This window comes from Diceros bicornis, chromosome 2, assembly GCF_020826845.1.
Source record: "Diceros bicornis minor isolate mBicDic1 chromosome 2, mDicBic1.mat.cur, whole genome shotgun sequence".
Lineage (NCBI taxonomy): Eukaryota > Metazoa > Chordata > Mammalia > Perissodactyla > Rhinocerotidae > Diceros > Diceros bicornis.
Window position 1 is genome coordinate 52,814,418 of NC_080741.1, and position 22,297 is coordinate 52,836,714.

At 55.0% G+C, this 22,297-nt stretch overlaps 1 protein-coding gene across 3 annotated transcripts in view; it reads right to left on the reverse strand.

The window, feature by feature from the left end:
• POC1A (POC1 centriolar protein A) overlaps positions 1 to 22,297 on the reverse strand; it is a 72,777-nt gene that overhangs the window by 45,002 nt on the left and 5,478 nt on the right. For all 3 annotated transcript variants that reach the window (XM_058560194.1, XM_058560184.1, XM_058560203.1), the window contains exons 5-8: positions 20,956 to 21,063; positions 19,864 to 19,979; positions 11,906 to 12,039; positions 332 to 400 (exon numbers count right to left, since the gene is read on the reverse strand). In XM_058560194.1, coding sequence (XP_058416177.1) covers positions 332 to 400; positions 11,906 to 12,039; positions 19,864 to 19,979; positions 20,956 to 21,063 — 427 coding nt within the window. The remainder of the gene's footprint in view (positions 1 to 331; positions 401 to 11,905; positions 12,040 to 19,863; positions 19,980 to 20,955; positions 21,064 to 22,297) is intronic.

Consider the following 22,297-nt stretch of genomic DNA (forward strand, 5'->3'; position numbering starts at 1 on the left):
ACTGTTACCTAATTATTCATTTACAATCAGGAAAAAGAAGTTACTGAAAAGCTTTGTTTTAACCTTCTCATGGCAACGACAGCCCAGACTCCTTCCAACCCACGCTGGTTTAAGCAGTGAGGGCTTTGAGATGCTGCCACAGGGTCAGCTCCTGCAGGAGATTGTGCTAGAGAGGCAAGGGTCTGAGCACCTCACCCCAAGCTCCAGGCTTCGAGGTCACTGAAAGCCACCAAGGAAGCTGGCGAAACCCAGCCCACCCCTAAGACGCCTTGGCCTCCTGTTCTGTTCTCATCAGTATCAGCGGAGATTCCCCAGACCATTCTTTACTTACTTGTTCATCAGAACCTCCAGAAGCAAAATACTCCCCTGTTCTTGAAAAGGCAACAGTGGTGGCTTGACCCTAAGAGAACAAACAGAAAAGAACAAACACCAAAGGTCACTCCAGATTCTAAATGCACAGGAAGAAAACCAGAAGCTCCTGAATGAAAGTGGCAGCAGGAGGGAAAAGGGCTGAGGGCCTCATTCAGCCCATGCTCCTCCCCAGCCTTTGGCCGAGGAACCTGCGGGTGCCCAGATGCGAGCACCACTGCTGAGACATCTGTTCCCAAGCACCACTGATAGGACAAAGGCCAGGCCATGAGGCCACAAGTGGGCAGAGAGGAATGAGCAGGACAGTCCATGCTGGCAGCCCTGCCGGGCTGGCATCACTGTCCCCACTTCCCAAGGAGAAGCCAGAGGTCAAAGAGGTGCACTGACTTATCCCAGACCTAGCACTGGGACCAGAACCCAGTCCCCCTGACCCAGGCCATGCTCCTCCCCAACACCACCCTGCAACTGACCAGAGAAGTATGGAGCCCCAAGGAGGAGCTAATGAGCCAATGAGCCAATGAGGCAGGGCACAGTCGGGGAGCCCAGGCGACAAAAGAGGCCAGAATCAGGGCAAGAAGGAGGCTAGGGAGGGGGTTACGGAAGGTGCCTGGGCAGAGGAGCAACAGGATGTGTTCCTCTAACGTGCATGTCACTTTCCATATTCGGACCTTGGGAGGAGATGTACCTGCTCTGGCTTCCCACGTGCTGAAGGTCCGCATGACCAACCAAAGGGTGAGGCCAGGCCTGTACCAGGCAGCGCTCTGAGGGCCAGTGAGCACATCCAGGCTTGGGCCGGGGGGGAGGTATGATCTCCCAGTAAAGAGGGAAGGCTCTTCCCCACATGCCTGGAATCCACCGCAGAAAGATGCACAGAGCAAGAATCTGTTCAGCACGACACCATGAACCATCTCTTCTTCCGAGCCAAACCTTTAGTCTAGCAGTACCTGGCCTTTCCCAAGCAAAACCAGATGAAAGAGGTTCTCTCCTGGATAACGACAACACAGCCACCGTCACAAAGGCCACCTCAGTTCCTCCAGACCAGCACAAGGAGCAGAAGAACCCCAACCGCCCATATGAAGTGCCTCTGGGGCTGATCTAAGTGGTGGAACCAGGGACAAGGGGAACACTAGGAAGCACCTTCCACTAGATGCCAAAAAAGACCAGACAAGTTGTGGGCTGCAAACGAGACTCGAGGTCATGGAGCAAGGCCAGCTTCTTCCCAGCCAGAAAAGACAGACAGGTTGAGAGCTGCCCCCTGGTCCTACCTAGGCACACTGGGCAGGAGGGAACATGTCAACTCGTGCTTCTGGAATCTACCCATGGTTCCTCATCTCTGAGATGCCCACAATGGGCGGGGATGAAGAAGAAAGTAAGTACAAGGCCAGCTAACACTGAGCACTCAGGCTGGCTTGGAGCACTTCACCTGCAGTAACCCACTTCATCCTCAGAGAATGGTTTGTACGTTTACCCTTCCCAAGGGTGACATGTCTAAGAGGGGAGAACAAGGCCTGAGAGGTCAGAGACAAAGCCTCTCACTGCCTTCTCTCACAGGTGGGGCTCCAAGGGGCTAGGAATCACAGGGAGTCCTGTGCGGCCATCCAACAGGCAAAGGAGATCCATTCCTACTGATGGGGAACAATGTCCACTTACATCAGTAAGTATGAAATGCCAGGTGCAAAGGCATCATGGGCTGTGTGCACAGGACCCAAGTGTAGGACCAGGGCAGGTGGGGCATCACTCAAATACTCTTCCAGGTGGACAGTCACCAAGTGTTAACAAGGTTAACAGGACTTATGGGAGTGGGGTGCAATTTCAGGTGACTTTCACTTGATCCTTGGAAATTTTTATAATTTCTCATATTTTGAACTTTTTAATAATGAGTATATGGCATTGCTATATTACTATAAAAACAAAACAAAACTATGTTCATTTTGAGGAAAAACAAAGAGGGAAGAGAGAAAAGGGAAGAAAACCAGTACATGGAGTGTCAAAAAAGCCGGGCTCTTTGCCTGCCCAGATCTGGCTCATTGAGGAATGGCAGGTTTCCAAGAAGTCACAACAACTAAGGAACCAAACAAATATTTGTGGGTCAGTCTCCTTCCCTGTCGTCAATCAACCACCAGATGCCAAAGTGGAGACAAGATGCTGGAGGCCAAGCAGCCCATGGCTCAGCAGGAGGATCAGGGCCAGAGAGCAGGTGCTGGGAGCCCTCCAGGCAAGAATCGGGACAGCTTTCCCCAGAGTCCAAGTCCCAGGAAACTCCAGGGATGGCGGGAGCAGCAAGCAGGCTGGGAGGGAAATCTCGAGGGATGAGGCCCCCAGTCCTCCTAACAGTGCCCGTGGACCAAGAGGACTGCTCAGCTCCCGCACCAGGTACCTCGGGGTTCCTGGAAAGGGCAGCCTTCCATAAAGGCTTCTGCCCATCTGTCTGGGGATCATGCAAGCAGCCCAGGGCACTCAGAGCACAGCCCAAGAACAGCTGGCCCTGGCTGCACTGTGAGCCAAAGCCAACACAGACTGGAACCCAGACGGGCTCTCTACTGCTGCCAATCACCGTCCCAACCCCTTGGTCAGCCTTCAGGGCCCCAGACAACCCAGGCCCCCACCGACCTCGCCAGCTCTGCCTTCTGCCCTCAGCAGTGCGGCAGCCCCACTGGACTACTCACGTTCCTCAAACACTGTGAGCGTGAAAAGGTCTTCTCCCTCTCCGTGTTCTTGTAGCCTCCTGCACTGAGTTCTTCATTTAGTTATTTTCAATCTTTCTTGGTTTTAAATAAATTCATTTAAGGCTACAAATTTGCCTCTGATTACCACCTTAGATAGATCCCAGAAGTTTCCAATATGCAATATTTTCACGGTTGTTCACTTCTAAATGGTTAGTTTCCACTGTGATTTTTCTCTTCAGCCCAGCAGTTATTTAGGAGTGCATTCTAAAGTTTCTACACCATGAGGCCTTGGGGGGAGTCTCTCTCTATCACTGACAGTGATCAGAGGTGATACATGTTCTTTGAGACTGTTCTGCCTTCACGGTAGCTTACTCCTTTTACTTAATTAGTCACTCTTGATGCTTATGTTCACTGGTTCAGCGCAGGGATGTTGCCAAGTTGTTTCTTCCCGCAGGCAAGGCCTAGGGTCTCTGCAGTGACTCCTGAGTGTGACTCTGAGCAAAAATTTTTGGCTGGGCCTTCAGCAGTGTGGAGTCCGACTTGCCTTTTTTTTTTTTTTGTGAGGAAGATCAGCCCTGAGCTAACACCCCATGCCAATCCTCCTCTTTTTGCTGAGGAGGATTGGCCTTGGGCTAACATCCATGCCCATTTTCCTCCACTTTATATGGGACGCTGCCACAGCATGGCTTGACAAGCAGTGCATCAGTGTGCACCCAAGACCTGAACCTGCAAACCCTGGGCCGCCGAAGTGGAGCACATGCACTTAACCGCTGCACCACTGGGCCGACCCCACCGACCTGCCCTTGATCAACAGAGGTGCCCACCTGCCTGAGGCCTTTGTCTTAATCTGGCTCCAGGCCAGATCCTCTGGCAAGGATGCCCCATGGGCTCAACCAGGTCTTCCTTCCCTCTCCAAATCTAGCCAGTATCTTTTGTGAGATGATCCTGCCTGATTATCACGAGCACTGGACGCAGCCTAGCCTCCCACTCCACTCCCCCTCCTGACCCAGCCACACTTGGCCCTTGAGCTGGGCTGGACCCACACCCAGTCATTTCACCACATGCCGCCTCTCCTTTGCCAACTTCTACACCCAAGGGACCCATACTGCCTGGTTGCTTCACTCTCAAAGGGCAAAGCATCAATGGAGAAAGTTAAAAAAAAAAAAGGCAAAACAAAGGAGCCCACGGTGTTGAGATCCCACACCTCCTGGTAGCTCTCTGGATAGCACTCTGTAGCCCCCTGCAGCCTGTCCAACCTCACCGCTCTCCTCACTGCCTCCCACCTGACTCACTGAGGCGCCTGAACACCTGAACTTTGACCACTGTGCCCACAACAGCTACACTAGCAAAGGTCCAACCAGGTACCCTATCAACGACCACCTCACAAGGGGTTTGAAATGCTTTTTGTGACTGCCAGTGAACAAAAAGGATTGTCATACCACATGCCCCAAGTCAGAGGTAAAAGAAAAGTGGCCAACAAACAGAAACACCTAGACCAAGGAGGCCCAAGAGGCCTCTGGCGTGGGTAATGGTCTCCGACCCCCGTGCTCAGGCAGGGAAACTGCAACCCAGCCTACTGGGCCACTTTTTCTACAAACCCCCACCAGGAAGGCATCTGCCCTGGCCTACCAGCATCTGCTATGGGCTGGCTCTTGTGTTCAACTGGTGGCCCCATGGACAAGGAGCGGCATCTGGGAGAAACTGCTGCCCATGAAAGCCAAGGTTCTCTCTTAACCTTGGCCAAGGACACCCACTCCCAGTCTTCAACCCCCAGCTGCTGGCAGGAGACAGAGGGCCAGGCTGACTTCTTGGTTACTTAGGGTGCAGTAAATGAGCTGTTCTCCCTCCTGATGTCCCTTCACAACTCCCAGGAGGTGCCCAACCATCCAAGCCAGGTATGAGACTCCCAAGCATTGAAGTAATTCTCCAAAATGAAATGACTACACAAAAGCCGCAGAGTACTGGAAGACACAGGGAAGAGAGGCACATTCCGAGAGCTTCCTTCCACCTGGAGCAGCATGAGGGGCACCCACGTGCCCCAGGACACTCTGTCACACTGCTGCCTCTCTTCGGGGGTGAGCCCCCCTTGTTGCCACTTCCCCAGCCTAGGCCCTGGTATGGCACAAGCTCCCAGTAACATTGGGGGATCCTGTACTCTGAGTCTGTGATTTCACAACAACTAAGCCTCTGAGCAGAGCCCCTCATGCAGACAGCAGCCCCCACTTCAGAGTTATGGGCCCTTGGCGAGGCTGCTCACCGGCACCGGGGGCACCAGCTGGGGCATATGGAACCACGTGCCCCTCAGTCTGTGTGCAGTTCAGTCACTCCACAGCGACACGAACACCAACTGCACAGCCACAAACACCAGATATAACTCCCCACCTACATCCCGCCCACCATCCTCTCCCAAATAGCTCTGGGGACTTAAACCAAATGAGCATGGCTTGAGATTATGTTTCAGAAAATACAGAAAAATAAATCTGTATTTCTAGCACATTGCCCCCACACTTGCCACACAGAGTTATGAGGGCCTTGCTCAGGGCACAAGGCTTCAAGTAACAGCTGTAGTTGGTGGGGAAGCCCTTCCCTCTCCTGCCAGTCTTCTCTGCTGGAAAGTGAGGGGTGAGATGGGATGAGGAGGCTCCTGTGCAGCCCTGATACCCCTAAGTCTGTATTGGATCCAGCAAGAAGAAGGGACTCCCCTCCTTCCCACTTAACTATCACGGCCATGGCAGATCCCCATAGCAAGACTTCCCAGAGCCTCAAAGAGGGCACTGGCACCCAAGCCAGCCCAGTGCCATGAGATACCTGGCCTGTCCTCCGGGAGTCAGGCCTGGGAAAAATGACCTGATGGGCGGGACTAAAGGGCACGGCAAACAGACCGGCAGACCAAGGCACTGGCAGGGCAAACCCACACAGGGCAGCCGGTGCGGACAAGCGAGTTTGGGTCGGGGTAGTCACCATAGCCCACCGACCAGGGGACAGTTTTCAGGAGCTGTGTGATAAAAGAGAAGTCAAAGCAAGAGGATGTTCTGGAGGGGATGAGAACAATCTAAACAAAAAGCCACATGAACCCTGGAGAGACTCCGTGGGTGAGTGAGAGGAGGGGAAATGAGCAATATCCACCCCAGAGAGGGAGGGGCTCATTGCTAAGGCCCTGTGCCCATCAACGGGGGCCAAGTCATCAGAGACCGCTACCACTGACTCATTTTCCTAACAAACACTGCCTGCCCACCCATGGCGCCAGCACCATGCCCATAACAGAAACTTAAATGGCCTTTTAAAGAGCTCTCACCTAGAACAGTATGGGATCACTTTCCAAGAGCTGAAGTGTAAGGGACTAACATCTGTGAGGACCTATTATGTCTGGTACCGGGCAATGCAGACACATCCTCTCCTATTACGAGGCAGATAGGGGAGTCATTCTTGCAGATGACGAAAGGCTCAGCAAAGTCAAGGTCTTGCCCAGTGTCACAGAGTAAGAGGCAAAGCTGGAATGGTCTGACCCCAATGCCCAAGCCATTTCCTCCTGTCTGCAGCCTCCCATAGCTCAGGCTTTTTCAGCTGAACAAGATGGGAGAATGCCCATGGTTTTTCCAAACTAGAAACGGGTGGGTAAAAGCTATTTGTTCCTAGAAATATTGGGGCTGTTTCCTCAGAAAGCTGGGCATCGTCACCCACCAGACAAGGCTGTGTGACCCCTCCCCAACTGAATGCATCCTGGCACTTGGCTTCAGTCAAAGAAGCTGGCAAAGGTGACTGCTGCAGGGCTCCCAAGCCCTGAGAGAGAAATTACCCGTGTTCCCAGGGGCGAAGGCGGAGGAAGGAAGGCAATGTGCCATATCCAGGTTGGCAGCGCCTCCCTTCTCTGTCCACTTGCCACCTAGCTGGGCAGATCTGGCTGGAGGTAGGGGGGTACCCTACCTCTCAGCCCCAACAGACCCCAGCCTGTCCCAACCCCTCTGCCCTGGCAAAGGTGTCAGTGTCTGCTTGGGTTGCATTTGGAAACCTGCCACCACCTGCTGCCTCGTCATCACTGAGCCCTCGCGCAGCTGGAGCAGCAGGGCTGTTTAGGGGCCAGAGCCCATGCAGGCTGGAGCCAGCAAAGGGCCTGCCTAGCTCTCTGGCCCACCACCCAAATCATTCAGTGACACTCACCCTGTGGAAGCCTCTGAAGAGTTACATAGGCCCCAGCTGCAGCCAATAAGCCATTCCTGCAGTACAGCACAGGTGGCATCGAGCTCCCACGGGGCAGGAGCCTCTCTCAGTCCCCAGCCACACCCCCTGAATGGCCCTTTGTAGCTCAGAGTCCCAAAGCTAGGACTTGAGGAGAGAAGCACCAGAATCCTTCAGGCTCACAATAAACTTGTAACTGATACGCACCCCCTGCCCCACAAAGTGAGCCAGCCTCACATGGGCTGATGGGAAGTGTGCCAATCGTGTGCCAGAGAACAATCAAACTGCCAGCATGGTCAGACTCCTGGGCTGATGAGCTGCCCCCAATGCCAGCACGTGTGCCCAGCTCAGGAGACCCAGGCTGCACTGGGCGATCCTGATTTTAGCTTGGCACTCAGCAAGTGCCTCCATCCTGGTACCCCTGTGACATTATGAGAAATTGAATGGCATATCAGGAGACTTCTGGCCTCAACCTAGACAAGAGAGCACCAGCCCAACAGCACTACCTCAGCTGACCCTCCCTCCCTGTGCTCCCAGAGGGGCTCACTCAGGCCCTGCCCTCACACAGGACATGGGGACACTTCCCTCGCACACACAGAGCCCCCCTCCTGGTCAAGGTCTGTCTCACCCCAGCACCAGCTCCCTTTGGCTGGCTTCTCTCAGCTGGCCTGACCCCCAGCCTGCACTGTCCCTTCTCACAGGTATGAAACTGGAAGCACGAGGGTGTTGTTGCTCTATTTGGCAGAAAAACTCAATAGCCCTCCCTCTCACAGCTCTCTCAGGGCTATGCCTGGGGACTGTCACAGGAAGCCCTCCAAGTCCAAACCAAAGTTTCATGGGGTTCCCTCCTGTTGGACCAGAATGGGGTCATATGGCAGTAAGGCTAGGATACAAGCAGCCACAAGGCCTGCAGGCCTCCTACGCAGACCAGTGACCTAAAAACAAGCGTGTAATCACGACTCAACTTCTAAAAGACGTACATGAGTGTGGTGGAGACTGCAGAGACTTGGATACTCGTCCCGGCTCTGCCACCCTAAGCTGCCTGAGACCCCTACAAGTCCAAACCACTCTCTGGACCTCAGTTTCCCCACCTGGACTCAAAAGTGCTTTCATATCTGCCATTCCCACCTGTGGTACAGAACCCCTGGGCACGCGGGACCCACACAGAAGCCCTGGGCCTCTCAGCCACACACTTCAGGAAGTGGCTGGTGGCAGCTGTGCTTGACGAGGCACTTAGCCACCTCCTGGAACAGAATGCGGAAGCTCAAGTCACCCAGGAGCCCAGGTGTGTATCCTCCTGGAAGGAGGGAACGGACTTCACGAGTGGGAAGTCTAAGAGGACTGTACACCCTCACAGTGCGCTGGGGCAGAGCTTCAGCCCACTCCTCAGCAGCCCTGTGATGCGACCCCCCTGCCAGGCCCTCTCCCTGGGAATCAGCAAAGGCAATACATGCCCCAAAGAGGTCAACACGAGTGGCAACTTCTTCCCAGAGCTGAGCCACTCCGACCTGACAGCATCTCACAAGTCAGGAACATCCTTGGAGCACACTGGCTCCCAGATGACAAAACAGGCCCCGCCTCCACAGATTTCTCCCCTTGGGGCTGAGCAAAGCAGCCCCTGCTCCTGGCCACAGATCTCCACAAGCCCTAGGTAGCTCCAGCTAGCAGGCTCCATTTTTAACCAACCGCCCAAATTAAGGCTGTTCAGCCACATTATCCTCCCTTAGAAAGGTATCATTAGCAGACTTTGAATTGCCCCAAACCCAGGGGCAGAGCCCGGCCCAACAAGGAGCCACAGCAAACCCTGGCAGACCCTGGGGCACAAAGGGTGAGCAAGGCTTTGCTCAGGGCAAATAGGCTCTCCTTGGGCAGCCCTGCCCCACACACCCACGCACTCGCACCCTGACCTCAGCCCTGAGACCAGACTCTTCAATCACAGTGCTGCTTCCACATCATCAGAAAGCAGCCCAAAAGTCTTCTCGAGGCAGAGGGGCAAAGGAAGCAGGCCAGATCTGCCCACGTGGCCAGCTGCAGAACTCAGCACCAAGCTGCCATCACCATCGGGAGTGCATGGTGGTCTCACCACAGGTCTTGAGGAAGAGGAGGAGGAGGTGGAGGGTGGGAAAGAATCAGCTCTCTAGGAAGAGGAGGAGCTAAAGCAAGCGCAGGGATGGAGCAGAGTCAGGGCAATCCTGGCTAGCTCCTTCCTCCCTGAATCAGTCTGCAAAACCCTGAGCAAGCCAGGCCCCGGGGTTCCCATCCCCTGGCAGCCCACAATGGCGCCAGTGTCATGGGTACCCCAGGAGGAAGAGCCCCTAAAACCCCTGGCACACCAATCTTAAGTTTCTGTATTTGACAGGAACTTTCTAGGGTTGGGAAGAGAAACAAATTTGAGCCTCTCACTCCAATTCCCACTTTACCTGAGCTGTACCCTGGGGGAGAAACCAATCCACCTTCACCCAACCCTCCAAGTACCGCATAGACTCAGCCTGCCTCTCCTGGTCTCCTAACTCATCTCATGCCATCTCGGCTCTATTGACCTCCCTAGGGAGGCCCCCGCTTTCCAGGCTGTGAGCCCCAGGGGATGGGACCATGACATCCATTTCATACCCCTGATGCCCAGCCCAGTGAGCAGATGATGAACAAACAGATGGCAAAACAAAGACAGCTCACTTCTTCTTCTCTTTTCCTCTGGGCACTGTAAGCTTGGCGCCTTGAGGAAGAAATGATTCCGTGGAGCCATTTCCCATTCTCCATACCCCCAAACCACCAGCTGTCCCTCAGCCTAGATCCCACGTGTCCAGGTTCAACAGCAGACAAGCAACCATGTGGTTCCACTTGGCCCATTTCACTTTTCCAGGAGAACAATATCAACAGGGTTCATTTCTGTGCTGGAAGCTGCACCCAAACACAGGGATGGCATTTCAGACACTGTGTTCAAGGGTTCTCAGGCTAAGAGGTGAGTCAGCTGCTTAAAGAACACTCAGAAAAAAAGAAAAAGCCCTGGGTGATCACTTGGTATGCATCTGTCACATGGTGTTTCTGTGTACTGCCTTTTCTTTCTTTTTGTGGGGAGCAGGAGAGGCAACAGTATTCACGTGGTTTTTAAATACCCTCCTGGTTATAAGACCCAAAACTGGTTACACATGAATCTAAATAATTGACTTGCCAAAGAGCTAACAAAGGTGGCTTCCTAACAAGCTTACAACAGAAGCAGCAGTCACCCCAGCCCAGTGCCATACATTACACCCAGATGTGCTGGCCTGGGAGAACAGGCCCGCTGGTCTTGTACACCAGATGTGTCTCTGACAGGGAGGACAAGGGGTCACCATGAGCTGAGGGCAGCAAGTGGCCTCCAGGTCCCAAGGAAGCAGAAGAAAAGGCCCATGCCCTCACCTCAAGCCATGGCCAATGGCCCCCATGTGCCCCGACTGAGATGACAGTGGGATCCAGAGAGCCCGAGCTAGACAGCCTCGAGCTAGATACCTAGTTTCCAACCCAAGATATGTGAACACCCCAGGGCCACCTTCAGCCCTGAAGGCTCATCCCCACTCTCCATCCTGCCTGCCTCCTGCTCACACGTGGAGAAGGGGACGAACTGAAAAGCTCTGGTCTCTGCCGCGCCTGCCCCACTTGGGTGTGGTGACTATGTCCCAATAGGAGACATTCTGATGACCACTCTGCTCAGCGGGAAACAGCTCAGCCACAACCTTCTGGTGGGATATGAGAGGCCCGCACCCGGCCAGCTGCTAGGGAGAGGCGCAAGTAGCCCTCCTCACCACTGCCCATCCAGGGAGTCCAGGGTACCAGATGCGTTGGTGAAAGATGCTCAGAGAGAAGGCCTCTGCTCCCTTGATTCAATTCCAGGAATTCCCAAACAAACACGCAGGAAGACTTCCCTCCTTCGCACCTGCCTCTGTGAGACACCTGTTGCCTCTGTCTCCAAAGGTTTCAATGTCTGCAGAACCCCAGGATACCCCGATGGCAATTCAGGGCTTGGGTTCCAGGGATCTACTCAACTGCTGGACCAAGGAATGCCTGGGGTTATTAGGGGACAGATTCCACTCAAACCCCTGGGGAAAGCTTGCCAACCATGTTTAGATGCCTCCTCACTTCCCGCCCACACTCAATTTAACTCCCTTCTCAGTGCAGTACCAGGCCCAGCACTCCTTTTTTTTTTTTGTGAGGAAGATCAGCCCTGAGCTAACATCCACGCTAATCCTCCTCTTTTTTTTTGTTTTTTTTTTTTTTTTTTTGCTGAGGAAGACCGGCTCTGAGCTAACATCCATTGCCAATCCTCCTCTTCCCACCCCCGCCAAGGTCCCAGTAGATAGTCGTATGTCATAGCTGCACATCCTTCTAGTTGCTGTATGTGGGACGCAGCCTCAGCATGGCCAGAGAAGCGGTGTGTTGGTGTGCGCCCGGGATCCGAACCCAGGCCGCCAGTAGCGGAGCACACGCACTTAACCGCTAAGCCATGGGGCCGGCCCAGGCCCAGCACTTCTGCCAGAGATCACAGGTCTTGCAGGTGGCAAACCTGTTTCTGCATCTCACTCCACTGCCCAGGCTATGAGGGGACCACAGAAACCACCCCCAGTGGGCTCCAAGGGAAGGGCCACCTCAGACAAACCCAGCCTTGCACAGGCCTCGAGGCAGTGACTCTGCCCCACGCCATGCCAAGCCAACACCCTCACCTGATGCCCATGGAGCGTGTAGAGCAGCCGGCCCTCCATGAGGTCCAGGATCTTCAGGGTCGAGTCGCTGGAGGCCGTGACCAGGTAGTTTCCCGACGGGTGGAAGGAGAGGGCGTTCACCGCCGCGCTGTGCACTGGGGGAAGGACATCAGTCAGGTGCTGGCTGGGAGGCCCAGGGAGCACAGTGGAAGCCTCAAGATGGGTAATCGGGGACAACTAAGGCTCGGCACAAGGCTGGGCTGGGGCGGCCATCACTCAGAGGGGCTGAGAGGAACCCCTCAAGGATTTCCCAGGAGAGCAGCATGATCAACAGACAGGAAGAGACTCATCCAGAGCTGAGGGCAGGCAGCAGGAGATGCAGGACAGGCAGGAGCCATGTAGCAAGGCCAGAGGGATCAAGCGATTCCTCTACCTCTCCCACCACACCAAGTAGTCGAACTGGAGCAGGGCAGAGGGCTCAAATGTAATGCTCAATCTGCCTTACATACTGCTACTTTAGGGAAACTGAGTGGAAAATTAAACCCTTGAAATGTCAGGACGATGCCCCAGTTCTACGGGACAGGACATGTGTGAGGGCAGGTGAGTAGACAGCTAAGACACACTCTCAGGAGCCAGTCAGGCCTGGGTTCCAATCCCGGCCTCCCCACTGGCCCACTGTGTGACCTTGAGCAAGCACCCTGACACTCTGAGCCTGTTTCTCCTTCTGCATCACAGCACCCACATGTTAGGGGGGCTTGTGGGGATGCTAAGCCTGTAAGGCCTCTGTACAGAGTGAGCTCTGGGATGTCCCTTTCCGCCGCCCCTGGTGTCCCATGCAACTCCAGGTCCTGCCATTTTACCCACTCAACAGCTCAACCCCACCCATGACTCTCTTTTCCCCACTGCCCTAGCCCAAGCCCCACTATCCACCTTGGTGTCCCTCGCTCTCCAAGATCCAGCCACCTGTCGGCTCCCCAGCTGTGGGACCTTTCCACCCTTTGTTCCCTGTGGGCCTGGGAGATGCTTGCCCACATCTTCCCTAGCCTTGAAGCTCACTGCTCAGAGTCACCTCCTCAGGGAAGCCCCCCCCGACCTCCCCATCGGGGCCACCTCCTTGATTTGTCCTCCTGAAGCACCATGAGTCTCCGGTCAGTGCACTCTTCACAGCAGGGGCTTTATATTTTGGTGCAGCTATCTGATTCATGGCTGGGTCCTCCATGAGACCACATGCTCCATCAGGCAGGGGCCGTGCTAGGTCCTTGGCTCCCCGCTCAGAGCCCAACACTGAGTGGGACTCAGAAAGTGGTTGGTGAGCAAGTGAGTTGGATCCAGGCAGGCCACATGGGGATGGCAATGTGTTGACCAGCTACATCACAGCTTCTTAGAGTAGCTGCCAAGGAAGACCCCGGTGCCTTTGTACTCATAACCACAGTCCTGGTGAGGGAAACCAGTGGGGCTAAGATAACCATGACCCCGCCAAGTCAGAACTGCCACAGACGTAAAGGCAAATTTTAGAACCAACCCCTCATTCCGGCCCTGTGAGGCTGCAGGAACCATTCCTGGACCAGTAAACACTCTCACCACAAAACGGTCCTCAGCAGAGCCTACGGGGGTCCACGGAGCCCATCACACACCAGTCCAGCTGATGTGCTGATGTGCCTAGGTAGTGTGGATACATGTTCCCAACCACACTTAGGGGAGACAGCCATGGCTTTATGTAACAGGATATTTGTATCTGAACACTCTCTAAGCACCAAGAACTCCAAGAGATGGCCTGCAGAGAGGCTGACGGGGTTGCCACAGCCAGCTCCTAGAGGCAGAGTACAGAGCCCCTACAGCCCAGCACACTCCCCACCCTCGAGGTCATGGAGAAGGGGGACCAGCACCCTCAATGTTTACCAAATTGGGGGCGCCAAGAGCAGAAGAATACAGCCGTAGCCAGCCCCAGCAGGAATTGAACAGGCGCCAGCCACAAGCGGTAGCAGAAAGAACATTAGTAACGCACAGAGTGTGACTGACCATCGCCACCCAGGCATGGAGGGGCGCACCCACGTGTGCAGCCCCAGAGGAGGGCTGCAGACAGAAGCTCCAGAGAGAAAACAGGGGTTAACTCTGCGGAGGACAGGAATAGGGGACTTCTAATTTTTACTCTGCATACGTACAGAATTTTTTTTTAACCTTCAGAATATGGTCATTATGATTATACAACTGAGTGAATGATAAAAAGTGAATCCTTCCCTCCCCCCAAAAGAGTGTGGCACGTTCACGGAGGCAGAAGATCAGGTCTAGCTCGGCACAGTCCTGCAGGCACTTCAGGTTGTGTCTGTAGGCTGAGAGCCAGTGCCCTGCACTCCTGAGGGACCGGCTATGCTCACCAGTATGCTAGTTCACACCAGCAATGAAGTGTGGTGGGAGGGGGGCAGAGGCACTGTGAGATCCCCCCAGGGGAGTCCTACCCACCCTTGACCCCTCAGGCCCACAGCAGGATAGCCTTGGGAGGCAGCCCTCCTGCATCTACCTCAGCATGGCCCAGTCTCCCCTTGGGCCTCTTCAAATGCTGCTCCTGGCACATCTGCCTCCCTGGGCCCTAGAGAAAGGTGCACCACTCTTGTTCCTGCAGACTTTGGCAGCCTGCCCTGGGATGACCACCACCCCTGCCCCACCTAAGACGAAGCTAGCAGAGGAGCAGCTGGAGCAGGAGGGTGGATCAGGGAGGGCGAGCTCAGGGCTTCCCCAGCACCACCAAAGTGGCAGGTCAGAGTGTGGATACCACATCAGAGTGTGGATACCAAGCCCACCCAAGGGAAAAAAATCTCCCCCAGAAGAAAGACACCAGAAGCCCTGCTCCACTATAAATGGCAGGAATATCAAAGGCCTCCTGGCTGGGGTAGAAACATCTGGAACCATTTACTAGAAGAGGGCTCAGCCTGCCATTCCAGGCTTTTGGGGATGTATCAAGACACCTACGCGCCTTTCCCCACTTGCTCTCCTGCCTCGCCCACTGGCCCTGCCAGCCTGAGGCAGCCTCTCTGGCTCTGTAGAGGTGGAAGAGCCATTCCAGGGAGGCCTCATCATAAGAATCATCCCTGCATGACAGTCTTCCACAGAGGCTCATCTGCCCCATGAGGTGGTGAGCCTCCTGTCACAAAGCCCTGAGCAGTGGCTGTCCACAGCAATCCACTTGTCATCCAGCCCAAAGCGGCAGGCACTCTTCTTGGCTCCACGGCAGATATCACTGATAACTGATGGCAGACTGCCATTTGGGCATAGTTGTGGGTTCCCGGCTATCATCTCCCCACCCCTACCTCTAACCCAAAGCAGGGACTCCAACTCAGAATCAGAGATATACCAATGTCAAGATTCTACAGGTCACCAGAAGCCCAGGGAGGGTGGGACTGAGGCCGCTGCAGACCCTGTTCCCAACCATCAGGAACTGGCCACAGCTTGTGGGCAGCAGGTGGCCTAAGGAGAGACCTGGGTACCCACAATCCACTCTGCCCACACAGCTCTGCATGAAGCCCTCAGCAAACCTGGCTCACTGCCTGATGGGCTTCAAACTGGCCATGGGGCCCAGAGAAACCCCAGGTGCACAAGTAGGACGTCCCTTTCTAGGGCAGGCCACGCCAGGGCCAAGCCCCACCCCCACAGCCCACCACAAAGAACTCGGCTCCCTTCACCCAGGGTGGCTTCTTACGATGCACAACTGGCATTACCAGTGACATCGTAGCTTTGGGTTTACAAAGGACTATGGATCTGTACAATGAAGGTGCTCTAATACCAGCAGCAAATCACACTTTAAACACTCCTCTTTGCAAATGTCGCATAAATGCCCACTTAGGGATGGCAGGAAAGAGCCAGTGAGTTGGCCAGATCAGGTGGGACAGTGCACCACCTCCTGATCAACCCTTTCAGTTTCAAAATGCCAAGCAAGGGATACAGGCCCTGCCCGGCTGGCTGCATAGCTGTTTTAAAACCCTCTGTGACCATAGCTGGGGTAGGGCAGGGGTCCAAAGGTGTGCTAAGAAAGTGGACAGAGAACCTGGGATTCTGAGCTCTAACTGGAGTTTCTGGAGAGGGCCAGACCAAACCCTCTCACAGGCCTCAGGCAAGTAAATGACTACAATCAACATGGTATAAGGAGCCCAGTGTGGGATGGTGGACAGAACGCCAGACTCGGAGGCCTGAGCTGGAGACCCAGATTCACAGCTTCATAGCTGCATGGCTATGGGCAAGCCTCAAACCCCCCATCTGTGAAACAGGGAGTAGCCCTGCCCTGACCACCAAGGCCTGTCACTAGATAATGGACCTGTACATGCCTATAAACCACAAAGCACATTATGGGTTGCAGGACGGGGGCTGCTGCTCAGATGTTTGAACACTCTTATGTGGGCTCGCAGCATATGGAGCCTGACCCACCTCTGTGGGGACCGGCACTCCCAGGGCTCCAGCAGCCCCGCCAACTCCATGCTGAATTGGGAAATCAGAACTGCTCCCGCAGTGATAGGCCAGAACCAAGAAACTCCTTGCCTGAGACAAATGGCGCCAGCCACCTGCTGTAGCCCAAAGTGACTCCAACAACCCGACACAGGACAGGAAGTGCCCTCCACGGAATACGACCATGGGGCAGCTGGCCACAGGCAGGCTGGGCTCCCGGGCCACACGCTGTGGTATCATAAACCTAATTCTCTCAGAAGAGCCCAACAGCCACATGCGTCCAAAGCCCACTCAGGAGTGCCTGGCGCTCATCCAGAGTCACCAGGGGAGACACTGGATGTCACCATGTCCTTAAAAACTTTCCCCTGGATTTCCTAGGGATCAGGTACAGAAAACAGCTCAGGAGTCTGCTGCCAGAGGGCTGGGAGCCCTTCTTGGGAATTCAGCCTCCAAACAGATGCTCCTGCACCTCTGGGGGTCAGGGAGCAGCTGCCATTAAGGGGCTAGGGCAAGTCTCTCAGGTAGAGGGTTCAGACACAGACCTCTCTAGGGGAGCCACTAGACCCAAGCAGACATGGCCAGGTCCCTCCAGCAGCAAAGAGAATGAGGGGTGTGTCCTCCTCAACCAATGATCCACCCGGCTCTCCTTGAGCCCCAGAGGATCGGCATAGAGGTGGTGGGATGAGTTTGCTGCCCTGTGAATATCCACCGTGTGCCACCACTGGGCAGGGAGCTCAGAGGGAACTCAGTTGTTTATGGGGTGCTCCAAGCTCCCCAGACCTCTGATCCATATTAGGGGTGGCTTAGGAATAAGACACTGCAGGCTCAGAGTGGCTCTGTCACAGGAGGAAAAGAAAGCAAAAAAAAACAGACTGAAATCTCTCCATGGAGCCTGTCAGCCTCATGTACCACAGATCCCCTCAGGACTCAGCCCCTGATGCCATCTGAGTCCACCTACCACCTCCCTAGCCCTGCCAGTCATTGACCAGCCACCCCACCCACTGCCAAGCCTGCTCCCTCAAGAACCCCAGGGACCTCTCGCAGCACACTCCACTCTCCCTGACTGCTCTGCATCACTCCACCTCCTGACCACCCTCTTCATGAGACCCCGCTTTCCTTCATTGCCCTGGCTCTGCCCTCCTTAGCCCTTGCATGCTGGGAGAAGGGGCTCCCATCCCTCACTCTGGCTGCTGTATGGACCTTTTACTCCCATGGCCCCTCAGTCACAGGGACCCAGGATGTGGCCTCAGCCATTCTCACGTCCCAGATCCCTGCGCCCAGCTGGCCCCTCCACCCTACGGCTTCAGCTTTTGTCTCTATTCAGTCTCCAAAACCCATCCCCTGGGCCTGACCACTGCCCCACTCTGATGCCCGGCCCTCACTCAGACACTGAGCACAGAAAGCCCACCCACCCGGCACACTAGCTTCCTAAAGTGGGCTCTTGGCACTGCTGTTCTCTCAGATGCCCCTCATCCCCTCACTCCCCGAGTGACAGTGCCAGTCCCAGCACTTCCAGCCAGGCTGCCTCTTTGGAGGCTGCCCTAGGCCAGAGCATGGCATTCAAGGCCCTCCCCAGTGGGTACCTGCTACTGCACACCTCCAATACCAGGTCCGGGCTCACGACTCCTCAGAGGTGGACCTGGACTCTCCCAGGGTCACCCAGAGATCCTCTCCTCCAGTGTCAAGACTTATGTGGTGCAAACCACATCCCCGGCACTGTATTATAATCCTCACAAACTCCGTAAGGAAGGCACTATTACCATCCCCTTCACAGATAGGAAACAGCCTGTACTCCTAACCACTGCTCCGCCTCATCACCTTCCCTTCCCATCTCTCCCTGTCCAAGCTCTCCCTCCTGACCCCATGCTCCCACAGTCCCAGTCAACTGCGCTGATGTGCCCAATCTCCAACTCAGGCCTGGCCCAGAACAGGAGTAGAAAGTCCTCTAAGTCTGAAGGAGGGAAGGGAGAGGCGTGGTCTCCAATAGAGGGCAGACCCCACTGCTGCTCTGTTCTAGAAGCCTCTGAAACAGACAGCATCAGTGACAAACCCCAGGGCTTGCTATTGAGGAAAGAACTAGTTCTAGCGGCTGCCCCCTGCCGCCTGGTGGTGCTGTAGGGTACTGCAGGCCTTCACTAACTGGGCTGGCCTGACCAGGAGTCCAGATTCCTGACTCCAGGACTGAGATTCAGCCTCATCAGTACCATTGTCATTGTCACTAACACTGTACCTGGTTCCCATTTTGTTCCAGGCACTCTCTAAGTTCTTGACATGGATCAACTCATTACCCTCCCAATACCACCTGTGAAACACACACTATCATTTGTCCCAGGGGGCCAGAGGAGTAAACCGACTTGCCCAATGTCACACAGCTAGGAATGCTGAAGCTGGCTGCAGAGCCCACCCTCCACATGTGCTTTTCAAGACCAGGATCCCCCTTCTTGGGAGGTCAGTCACCTCAGTTACCCCAAGAAAGTGTTGTCCTCAAACGTCTGAGAATTAGCTAGGAAAGGCTTATGGGGGGTGTCGGGGAGAGCTCTGAACCCCAAGCCCCACACCTTTATCCAGATATGTCCTTTCCATTTTCAGGTGTGAATTTTGGAAGTGAGCCAATGGACTTTAAACTTAGTTCCAAGTCAATGACCACTGTTCTTCAAACAATTCCAGCTCTGTCCCTCCCTGGTCTCAGTCCTGAGCCCACAGGCCTGCCCACCTGTTTTGCCTTCTGCACAACTCCCAGTTCCTCCCGTGGTCCCTCACCAGCTCCCTTCCCTGGGCCCCAATCCCACAACTGGGGTGACTCACGGCTCTGCCCAGTCACACGTGCTCTCAGGCCAGTTCCCTAACCCACTACCTTCAGCTATCTTGTCCTAATCACACCCGAGTCTGCCCCACCCTCACCTCCCACCTGGACCCTGACACCAGCCCATGTCAACCGCCCACTGCCCTGCCTTTCAAGTGCTACAATTAAATCAGGGGACACAGCCCTGGGGCTGGCTCCTGAGCCTGGCCCCTAGCCAATTTGACCCTCCATATGCCTTATGGCTCCTCATCTGTGGAGGCCATCATGGAACCAGAAGTGGCCAATGTCCCACCAACTCTGACCTCTTTTGACAGACCTGCCCCCTTCACCACAGGCCAAGGATTGTCACCTTGGCCCTGAAGGGCAGAGCCTCCATTACAAGGGGAGGCAAGTGGCATCAGCAACCCCTGAGAAGTTCCCCTTAAGAGAAGCCCTGGCCAGAAGGGCTCCCCATAGAGATCAAGGGCTCCCCATCAAGACCTGCAGTGTGTATGAGACTCTCCCATCTCATAAGTGGGCACCAAAAGGCTTGGTGTATGCCAGGTAGTGCCACGCTCCATCTCCTGGCCAAGGTTCCAAGCCAGGACAGCCACGCTACAGACTACCTGCCCCTGGAGATCCCAACAGACCTGAGACTCTGCCCCACCGGCCAGGGCTAACCTCAGGCCCATTTAGGCACCTCAGCAATGAGCCAGACGCCTGGCAACACACAGTCCCACTGTGGCTGCTCGTGGACACTCACGCTGATAGTGCTGCAAGAGCCGGTGAGTCCGCACGTCCCACACCTTCACGGTGTTGTCCATACCGGCGGCGGCGATGCATGTGCCGCTGGGGTGGAAGTCCACGTAGGTAACAAAGCTGGAAAGACAGGGGCCACCAGGTGCTATAGGAGGTCTACCCTGGCTCAGAAAAGACCCAAAAACATCCAGCACCTTCCCATCCCTGTACATCTGCTCATGCTGTTCCCTTAGTCCAGAATACCTTCCTTCTGCCTTGTTTCTTTACCAGGTGGCCAACGGAGAGCAAGAGGGAGAGGGTGAGAACAGTGGCTAGCAGTGACCTGAGGTGGACTTACCAGGAAGCAAGTCCCAGCATCAACTTCTAAATACAAGCAGAGAAAGCATTCTTCAGACCAAAGGTCAGCAGCTGCTCGGGGTTCTCAGAGTTAGAGCTGGTGCCCTCACCAGAGCAGGAGGCAGGGCAGGCCTTGCCCACTGAGGCCCAGACACGAAGGGCCAGCAGGGCCCCAGAGCCACTGGCTCACCTATCTCCAGGAGATAGGCCTAGGGCCCCTCAATACACCCATACGTGACAGCCAGGCTGGTATCATGGCCAGCTCTCAAGAGGAGCCTTACCTGGGGCTCCCTGCCTGAGGGGGGCAGAGCTGGGATTCATTTAGGAACCCAGACTAGGCGAGTCCCTGCACAAATGCAGGCTCCTCCCTCTCTCGATGATGCGGCACAATACAACAGCTGCCGCCCACTACAAGAACCTGAAGAGCCTTTCATTCATAAAGCCATCACCAGATAACACACTAACATGCTTTTGGGGGTCTGGGTTCATCTGTTTTCAGACAGACATGTCAATTCTGAGAACTAGAAAGTGAAGAGAAAAGAGAGGCCCCAAGGATTACATGCATTGAGATTAAGTGCTCCTATTATTTGCAGGGATGGTGATGAGGCTGAACCTTCCACTCACACAGGAAAAGAAGTAGAGGCAAGGAACAGCAGAGACGTAGCTGCCGGCCCCACAGAAGGCCACTGGCGCCTCCTCATGCTCAGATCTGTGCTTTTCTTGAGTGACAGCAAGTGGAAGACAGGGTCTGGGGACTCACCTGCCATGCTCGCAGTACGAGTGGACACACTCCCGGCTGGTCTTGTCCCACAGCTTGACAGTCTTGTCATCACTGGCAGACACGATGAGCCGCCCGTCGGGGGAGAACCTGAACCAGGCAGGGCACGAGTCACACCACCGTCACAGGCACCGCACACAGTCCTCCGCAGCCATCCTTCCTGCTCTGCCCACTACCTGACCCCAGGAACCAGCCGGGCTACATGCCCTGCTCTGACCCTGAGTGATCCTGGGCAAGTGGCCTCCCCTGTGAGATGGGTAAGAACGGCGCCTACCTCATGGTAAGCAGAGGGTAGCACCACGCACAGGAGGCCCCCAGCAGTGCACATGGTGCATGGCAGTGTGAGTACTGACTGCTGGTGCTGTTAGCATTAAGGCGGCCCAAAGCTCACCATCAGCATCATTATCCTGTTCCCAGGTCCCCTGAGTCTACATTCGACTCTGAGAATGGGTCAGCAAAACACAACCTGCCAACAAAAAGGTGTGGAGGTCCTGGGGACCCACCATCAAAGGCCCAGGGTGGGCTCAACACTCATTTGCTGGCCTGGCCCCTCCTGCTCTCAGGAGCCTGATGGTAAGGCCTCTCAGAGCAATCAGGGACCTCCCAGGACAAAGGAATGAATGCCCTGGAGAATAAGTAACTTGCATGGGGTCCCCAGAACACGGTAACAGTCCCTAACCTCTGACTCCCATGATTTCCCAATGTCACCAGACACCCCCAACCTCCACCTCCGGAGCATTGAGATTTGACACAAGAGATCTCTGCTGAAAGGAACAGAATAAGCTGGAAGTAGGCACACCTGTGTCTGCAATTCTTGGCCCTTGAAAGGTGCTCTGGGTCACCTGACTCCCATCCCCATAGCATTCCGTCCCACACCAAAGAGAGGGCCAGCCTCCAGACCAATCCTCTCAGAAGCCTGGGCCCTCATCTGGCAGCTCTGGAGCAAAATCAACCTCTGAGGAGCAGAACACCCCCACAGGAAAGTAGGCAAGTCTTAGCGCCAGAGACTCGGGTTCAAACCTCAGCTCTGCCACTTTACCCACCATGTGCCCTGGGGCAAGATACTGCACCGTTCTGAGCCTCAGTTTCCTCATCTATAAAATGGGAGTGGTATCACCTAGCTTGCAGGACTACCATGAGGAATTAGAAGAAAATGCATAGTGGTAGTACTGACATTATCTTATTGTTATTGTTGCTATTGCTAACAAGTGGCCCCTGATGACTTGCCTTGGGCTGTGACAGCACAGACGTCAGGGGGTCATCGTGGCTGGCAATGAACTAACTTACTTGTCATGTGTCAGCTCAGTGAACCTTCTCGATAACT